Source organism: Corvus kubaryi, unplaced genomic scaffold (genome assembly GCF_017639235.1).
Source record: "Corvus kubaryi isolate FWS band 111438036 unplaced genomic scaffold, C.kubaryi_AGA036_p1.0 134, whole genome shotgun sequence".
NCBI lineage: Eukaryota > Metazoa > Chordata > Aves > Passeriformes > Corvidae > Corvus > Corvus kubaryi.
This window is the reverse complement of record NW_024580668.1, coordinates 12737301-12745925: the sequence shown is the minus strand read 5'-3', so window position 1 is coordinate 12745925 and position 8625 is coordinate 12737301. Positions and strand designations below refer to the sequence as shown.

Sequence of the window (8625 nt, the reverse complement as noted above, 5' to 3'; positions counted from 1 at the left end):
GGCACAGAGACAACCACAGCACACCTGGCACCGGCACAGAGCAGGGACAGCCATGGCACACCTGGCACCGGCACAGAGCAGGGACAGCCATGGCACACCTGGTACAGGCAGGGACAGCTATGGCACACCTGGCACCGGCACAGAGCAGGGACAGCCATGGCACACCTGGTACAGGCACAGAGCGGGGACAGCCATGGCACACCCGGTACAGGCACAGAGCGGGGACAACCATGGCACACCTGGTACAGGCAGGGACAGCCATGGCACACCTGGCACCGGCACAGGGGCAGCGATGCCGCACGTGAACCCGTGGCGGCCCCTGCAGGCTGTGCGGACACACGAGCCGGCTCAGCCCCAAGTGGGATCTGGGCATGCGGGGGCGGGTTGTGTCCCCCAGGGCCGTGGCGAGGCCCGGGCTGGTCCCTGCTGGGCCGGGGTCGGTGCCGCTCCCTCAGCGTGTCCCGGGGAGGTCCCGCCCCCGCCCCCGCCCCCGCCATGGCGGCGCGCCCTGGGCGCTCTCACCTCCCGGCCGCTTGGGGGCGCTGTCCCCTACAAGCACGGCCGGTGCCGCTCTGCCCCGCTGCGCCCCCGCCGGAAGCGGAAGCGGCGGCGCCTCGTGGTTCCGGCTGAGGCGGTGGCGCTCGGAGCCATCGCGGCCCGTTCCTGTTTCGGGCTCCATTCCCATTTCTGCCTCCTTCCCGGCCCCGACCCCGCCTAGTTCCCGTTCTCGCCCCGTTCTTGGTCCTGTTCCGGCTTCCTTACCGGACCTAGCTCTGTTCCCATTCTTAGTCCCGTTCCCCGCTCCCTTCTCGTTCCCATTTCCGGCCCCGTTCCCGGCTCCATTCCCGGCCCCGCTCGCATTCCCCTTCCTGCCATGGCGGTCCGCGCCAGCTTTGAGAACAACAACGAGCTGGGCTGTTTCGCCAAGCTCACCAACGCCTATTGCCTCGTGGCCATCGGCGGCTCCGAGAACTTCTACAGGTGAGGGGGCCCTGCCCTGCCCGGCCCTGCCCGGCCCTGCCCGCGGCCCCGCGGGGCCCTGACGCGGCGCTTTGTCTTTGCAGCGTGTTCGAGGGGGAGCTCTTCGGGACCATCCCGGTGGTTCACGCCTCCATCGCCGGCTGCCGCATCATCGGCAGGATGTGTGTGGGTACGTGAGGCGGGAGGAGCCCCGGCGGGGACGGGGAAAGGTCGCGGGTTCGGTCGGAGCCGCACCGGGGGCTGAGCCGTGCCGGGGAGCCCGTGGGGCAGCGCCCCTCGCCCTCGGGGGTTGTTTTAATGCCTCGAGTATGTGAGGAGGAGGAAGGATGATTTCAAAGATCATTTCCAACCTGGCGAATTCTGTGAAGGACGGAGGGGAACAGAGACTCGCCCGGGAGCCGGGCTGGGGGGAGTGTTGGCTTTTGGGGCCAGGGAAGCTCCGCTGTTCCTCAGTGCCGGCCCGGGCAGGGGAGGCATTACCGAATGTGAAAGTCAGGGAAAAGCCTTTCACGTGTCTCTGCCTGGTGAGACCCTGTTAGGTCAGACCAGCTTCTTGCTTATTTGTTCCTTTAACCCTTCAGTCGTGCTGCCACAGTCACACAAACAGTAGCACCTGGGCCTTTTGTAGGGCAAATGGCATCTGCACGGAGAGTTCCTTCTAAAGTGTCTCACTGAGAGCCTCGGGCTTCCTTTAGTCCTGTTGGAAGAGAGAAGGGAGTGAAGACAGTGCCGTTCACCCACACTCCGTGCTTCAGCCTGGATTTTCTTTTCCCATGGTGCAGGTTATTTTTAAATCTCCTGGGCTGAATTCTGGGCTCGGAAGGAACACACAGAGCAAGAGCAGCTCAAGCCACGTGTGAACAGCAGGGAAGTGCTAGGGCACCCTGTAGAAACATTCTTTTCATTCTATTCTATTTTCTTTTGTCGTTTTAGGGAACAGACATGGGCTGCTGGTCCCGAGCAGCACGACAGACCAAGAGCTTCAGCACATCCGCAACAGCCTCCCGGATTCCGTGCGGATCCAGCGCGTGGAGGAGCGGCTGTCAGCTCTGGGCAATGTCACCACATGCAATGACTATGTGGCCCTGGTTCACCCAGATCTGGACAGGGTACGGGGCTCTGGGACACTCCCACATTCAAAGTGGGGCTGGGGAGGCTGCCCAGGCTGCAGCTGGAATTGTTCCCTCAGGCTCAGCTGCGGTCAGTGTGCTCTGGAGAATGGAGGAGTGGGGGGTCATGTGTATCATGGGACAGGACACGGGGAATGGCTCCCCTCTGACAGAGGGCAGGGCTAGATGGGATATTGGGAAGGAATTCTCCCCTGTGAGGGTGGTGAGGCCCTGGCACAGGGTGCCCAGAGAAGCTCCAAGCCCCATCCCTGGCAGTGCCCAAGGCCAGGTTGGATGTGGCTTGGAGCAACCTGGTTTAGTAGAAGGTGTCCCTGCCCATGGCAGGGGTGGAATGAGATGAGTTTTAAGGTCCCTCCAACCCAAACCATTCTGTGATTCAGTGATCATTGGGTGCAGTTTGCTTTGTGTGCATAAAATTGAGTGAATTAGAGTGTGCACAGGTCTAGTAAAGAGCGTAAGGAGGAGTGCAGTGAGGACCACAGAAGGAGTTACAAGCTACAGCTGAGTGAGCCAGAGCATGTCATAGCTGAAAGAGACCATGGATGTGCATGATTACAGGGGTCTGAAAGAAAAAGAAAAGATTCTTGTATGAGAGTTTAAAATAAGGGCAGAGGAGACAAAGCAGTCCTATTTTATGTCTGAGAACTGATACCTTAACAGCATTGAGAGCGATGTGTTGTGTGGCTGCAGCTCCTGACAGTGTTTGCTTCCAGCTTCTGCTAAAGGTGATGAAGAGATGGGACTTCGTGGCAGGAGTGCAAAGGGAAAAAGGGGATGGGAGAAGGCTTTGCACTATATGTTTTAAAAAAGTGTAAAAAGTAAAGTAAGATGGCCAGAGAGAGAGAAATCAAAATAATTCACAGTGAAACTTAGAGAGGAAGGAAGTTGTTAGAGTTATAATACCATTTTGTCCCAGTGGTTTGAGGCCAAAGGGGACTGGTTTTCTGGGAATTAATACAAATGATGTACTGCCAACAGAAAGGGGGGATTTGGGCATTTCTCAGCAAAAGCATGAGGTTGTGTTTATAGTGACACAGGAAACTGGGAACACATGGAGCTTGGCTTTGTGTGCTACCGTGGCTGGGTTGCAATGGGCTGTGCAGTGTGGGAGGCTCCCAGCTGAGGGCTGTGTGCAGGAATAACTTGACTTCCCACTCCACAATACTGTTTAGCTGAAAGCTTTATCCTCCTTCCATTTGCAGGAGACAGAAGAGATCTTGGCAGATGTGCTGAAGGTGGAGGTTTTCAGACAAACAGTAGCAGACCAGGTGCTGGTAGGAAGTTACTGTGTTTTTAGTAATCAAGGAGGAATCGTGCACCCCAAAACTTCAATCGATGACCAGGACGAACTGTCTTCTTTGCTGCAGGTCCCACTCGTGGTAAGGCATTTTTGGAGTGTTAGCTCTTCCCATTCCCTCCCAACTCAGTTGCAGTGTTTCTCCAGCTCAGGGGCTCCCAGATACTGTTTCACTGTGAAGTTATTCTGAGTGGGAGGTGAGGAAAAGACTTGAACCAAGTCTTCCAGACAGTTTCTTGTCTTTCCTGAGTCTGAATAAGCTGCTCAGTGCTTACAGCTGCATTCTGAAATGTTGCTCTGCTGGGATTGTGCAAGTTTTGCAGATACAGAATGTGAGGCTGTCTGTGGTTTGGCTGAAGCCAATGTTTGAAATGGTTAAGTAAGAAACTCCTGTGCCTGCTCAGTTGGATGTGTGAATGCTATTATCCTTCCTGCTTATTGGATTCTCTTTCACTGAAAGCCACACCGATTTCTCACCAGAGTAAAGGCTGTTCATCATTTTATCTGACACCTTCAGAACTTTGCTGGTGGCAGAGCTCATCTTTTCAGCGGTGTGAGCCGAGCCCTCCAGTAAAGCCCTGTGCCAGCAGTGTGTGAGGAGCTGTGCAGTGCCAGCTCCTGCTCACTGCTGCTGTGTCCCTGGCAGGCGGGGACGGTGAACCGCGGCAGCGAGGTGATCGCAGCAGGGATGGTGGTCAACGACTGGTGCGCCTTCTGTGGGCTGGACACCACCAGCACCGAGCTCTCCGTCATCGAGAGCATCTTCAGGCTCAACGAGGCTCAGCCAAGCACCATTGCCACCAACATGAGGGATTCCCTGATTGACAGGTAGGGAGGATCTACCTCCAGGCAGAATCATGGTCAAAACAGGCGAGATTTTATTATAAAAGCAGCTGGTTTCACAGTTGAGCTATATTTTTTAATTATCATTTTTTCACTTCCTCTCCCCTTTTGTTGGTTACTGGCAGCAGTTACTCATTGGCTTATGGAATGTTTCATTGCAATGAGAATCCTTTTTGTGAGAAATAACATCTGTTTCAGCTGTGAGATTTTCTTTTCTAACTGTTCAGTGCTCAGCTATGACATGAATGTTTTTTTTTTAAAAACAAATCTTATTTTAAAAGTTAAAATACCAGTGACTTTGCTTGTCATCTTGGTTTTTGATTGCTGTAGTTACTCAGATGTTATTTCAAATGCTTGCTATAACCATTGCTGGAGGCAGAAAGACTGTGGAACTTGTCAGCTGCTGCTGCCTTAAACTTCTTATATTTAAAACTGCTAACTTGAATTTTTTTTAAGCCTTTTTGTTAAAGGCTTTGTCCAAGATACTTTTTAATGTGAGGCAGGTGTTGTTTTCTGTCTGGAGTGGTAATGATATGGGACCTTCCCCATTCATTAATGTGTGCAAATGTTTTTACATTTAGGCCTAAGCATAGATTAATGTCCTGTGGGAACTGTATTTGGGCTTTGAGTTACAGCCCTGAGGACCACTGATGTGCTAAAAGTGTGTTCCTGAACGACCTGAGCATTGTAACTTGGTGGCTGAGTTCTCAGCCACAATCTGGGAATTGTTTATGGCATGAGGAATTCCTTCAGTGGAGAACCCTTTAAAGAATTCTCTGCCCTGTTACAGTTTGGGTACAAAGTCTTGATGTCTCTGAGCATATCAGAGCCATAATTAAACCTGCTCTGAGCTGTTGATCATTACCTGGGCCAGGCTGAATGTGCATTTTGCCTTTGCCAGCCTGAGAGGTCTGTTCCTGTGGCTGGCTGTTAGCAGCCACATCATCTTGCTTCCCTCTTTTCAGAGGTCATTTTCTAGGAAGGGAAATATTTTCTGGGCCTTTGTAGTGGGAAGGTGAGAACTGACTGAAGCTGGTATTTTGAAATGCCTTCTGCACTCTGGCACTACTAAGCCTTCTTTCTGTTTTGTCTTTTAGCCTGACATGAGCAGTGTTGGTTCCTACTTCCCAGAAAGCTCCTAAGGAGTGAAGTGTTGAGCTGCACTTTGGATCACAGACATCCAGACCTTCTGATGATGTTTCTGCAGGCCTGGCCCAAGGGAGAGGCTCCAAAACCAAATTTTTGTCATCTTTTGTAAGCTGTTACCACAAAAACTGACAAATAACATGCGTAAGATACAAATAAGGAATGCTCTCTATCCCTTTGCTCAGTTCTTCAGCTCTGCTTTCTGGTTTTGTGATGCCAACTGAGCCCTTCAAATTACCCCACAATATTTACTCTTGTTGCTCTTGGATGTTGGTCACTAGAGATTATTTTGCCTTAAGTCTTGCACCAGTGTCCTGCTGCACAGCAGTTTGTTTTGGCACGACATACGCTGCCCTCTCTTTCCACACTCCTGTTCAAGTGGTGTTTCTGCTCTAGGTACACATAAGACCCCTCTGTATGTCCAATACCAAAAATACAGTAGTTTACTTGCCACAAAATAATTCAAAAGTCATCACCTGCTTTTTTGCCCCCACTTGCAGCTCTTCCCATGGGATGGTGATTCTGAAGTGATCAGCTTGGATAAAAATGAGTTTTTCAGTGTCAATCCAAGGGCTTTTAACAACAACAGTATGGGAGTCCCTGGGGCAGTGTTTGACCTGGTGTCACCTGTGCTGCTTCTGAGGCACCTGCAAGAGAGCCCAAAAGGCAGACTGTTGCCAGTGTAATTTGTCCTGCAGGAGTTCACCTCCTACAACGGGAAACTCTTCGAAGTCAGCAAATCCCAATGAATTTGGACCACCTCATCTGGAGTTACCTTGGAGACAAAGGTTAAATAACACAGTTCTAAGCAGTCACATCATCAGTCAGAGGCTACAGATTTGGGAGCTTCCTCATGAAGAGCTTGGCCTGTGCCAGATGGAAAGCAGCTGTAGGTGCTACTTTTGGGCAGAAGATAGTAATTTCTTTCTACACAGCTGTTGCTCAGTGATATCTCATTTCAGTTGCTTTCCTGCTTGTCCATTAAGGGTGCACTGAAGGCATAGAAGTGCCTCTATTTCTCATCCTGAGGGTAAGAGGAAGCTGTCACTTGTCTCCACACAGCTGCCTTGCTCTCAGCTGGGTTCTCCTGAGGAATGATGACCTGAGGGCCGTACGGGCAGAGCTCTTTTCAGCCCAGGTGCTTTGGGCTTTGTAGAAAATTGAGTAAATTTCCATTTTTGTTTTACTGTCTGGATGTTCAGGGAAGGCTTTGTAAGATTTGGCTGATAAAAGGTTACTCCTTAAACTTTAAAATAAAGATTGCCATGATCATCTCTGATCAGATATCAACCCTTTGATATCATGCACCACCTGTCCTGGCACTGACTCCAGGTCTCCCCTCAGCCTGTCTCAGTATTTAGAGTGAGAAGCTGCTTCCCTTTGGCCACCTCACAGGGCTCAGCTTTTAGGTGGAGCAAATGTGATACCTGTTCTGAACATGGGTCTGTGGGAATTCTGAACTAGAGAGATGGACCTGTGTACAAGGAAAACAAACTATAATAAAGAATGGATTTAGAAACATGGATCATGAGAGAGGATAAACGTGGTGTTTCAATGGCAAGTTGTGTCTCAGAAGACCTGTGCAGCTCTTGAAGGAGTCCACAGGGATAGGGAGAAGGTCTCTTGTACTGTTAGTTGTATTCTCAAAAGGCATTTGGCAGGATTTTGTGCCCAAGGCATTTAGGGACCTTGGGTGAGTGATCCCATGGAATGAGGGAAGCCTTCTTACATGTCTGCTTTAGGAAAGGCAGTGGATGAGGGCAGGGAATTGTGGCCACACTGACTTTGACTAGTGAGGATGAGGACTGGACAGAAGGGTAAATTTAGTGCAGCTGAGTGTGAAGTGAAGCACATTTGGTTAAGAATCCAAATTTCACCCCGTAGTGGTGAACTCTGGGCAGTACAAGAGCACATTCCTGATGGAAGGTCCATATTGGAACGGATGTGCTCAGGCTTCAGCAATGGTCAAGAAAGCAAACAATGTCTGCAGCTAATTAGGAAAACAAAGCCCAAACAGCTCAAAGCAGCATGAGCTGTAAATCCATGAAGCATCTTTAGCCCGAGCACTATGTGTAGATGAGATGCAAATATTGCACAGTGGTTGCCAAGCGTTTCTGCAAATAGGTATTTTGGGGTAATGCTCATCTACATTAAATTTTGGGTCTCAAGAACTCCAAAAGAAGCTGGGGAAAGGAGAAGTGAAATTTTCATGGCACTGCCCATTACTTCCCCTGAGATCCTGCCCTGCAGTGCCAGAGCTGGCAGGAGCAGGGTGGTGAGGAGGAGGCTGAGCACAGCAATGTGCCTCAGCAAGGGTGAAATGAGCCCAGGTGCAGGGTTACAGAACAGCAGGTGACGGGCCCTTGGCATCACAGCCTGAGGCACAAGCACAGTGACTGACCAGCACTTGACTGACCCTTTCCATGTACTTTCATCTCCAAGGCAACACACAAATCAAGTTGTATGTCCCCAGAGCTGGGCTCCCACGGGTTCTTGGGATTCTTAAAAATGAAATTGCTGAGCTACAAAGCTGTGGGTTACAGACCATGGCTAAAGCCATCTGGCACCTTTGCCATCAGGCAGTGGAAGGCAACACGTGACTTCAGCTGCTAGGAAGGGTTGCAGGAATGATCTGAGGAACTGAAGGTGTGCTGGACAAATAGGTGATACCATGAGAAGGGCTGGAATCTAGCCATGGGATGAATGTGACAGGAGGGAGAAATGAAAGTCTCATAACTGGGTTCAGTGAGGTCTTGGGGTGTGTAGCTGTGTGTGCTTTAATGGCCAAAAACTTTCATCAGGATCCTTTACAGAGGTTTTTAAACCTCTGAGTCCTCACGGTGTGAGATGGGAGATCTTGAGGTTTAATGACTAGTTATAAGTTAGGAATAATTAATCTGCCTTAGTGGAGGACCAACTTTTGTGAATGTAGTGATCATGCATCCCAGCAAATGTCTAAATTTCCTGGGATGATGAGCCTGAATGGTGATGAAATTATTCAAAGTAGTCAAAAACTGGAAAAAAACCAAATAGGATATTGAGTGCAGTACAGTGAGCGTGGCACCCTGGCAGCTTGTCCAGGGTGTTCCGGGGTCCCTGGGCTGTCCAAACCCCCGTGCTGCAGAGCAGGATCACAGGAATACACTTACAACAGCCTTTTGCTTGTGAGAGTTGAATTAGCACTGCTGATCCCTGCTCCCCTGTGGGAACAACATGTCCTGCACTTCT

General features: G+C 50.6%; 1 protein-coding gene across 1 annotated transcript; it reads left to right on the top strand.

The window, feature by feature from the left end:
• The first annotated feature begins 604 nt into the window (after positions 1–604).
• Positions 605–6676, top strand: EIF6 (eukaryotic translation initiation factor 6). Its single transcript, XM_042050957.1, has 6 exons — positions 605–981; positions 1065–1150; positions 1915–2090; positions 3314–3490; positions 4055–4236; positions 5349–6676. Exons 1-6 carry the CDS (start codon positions 875–877, stop codon positions 5356–5358), a joined length of 738 nt encoding a protein of 245 aa, XP_041906891.1. The 5' UTR covers positions 605–874; the 3' UTR covers positions 5359–6676.
• Positions 6677–8625: the final 1949 nt, after the last annotated feature.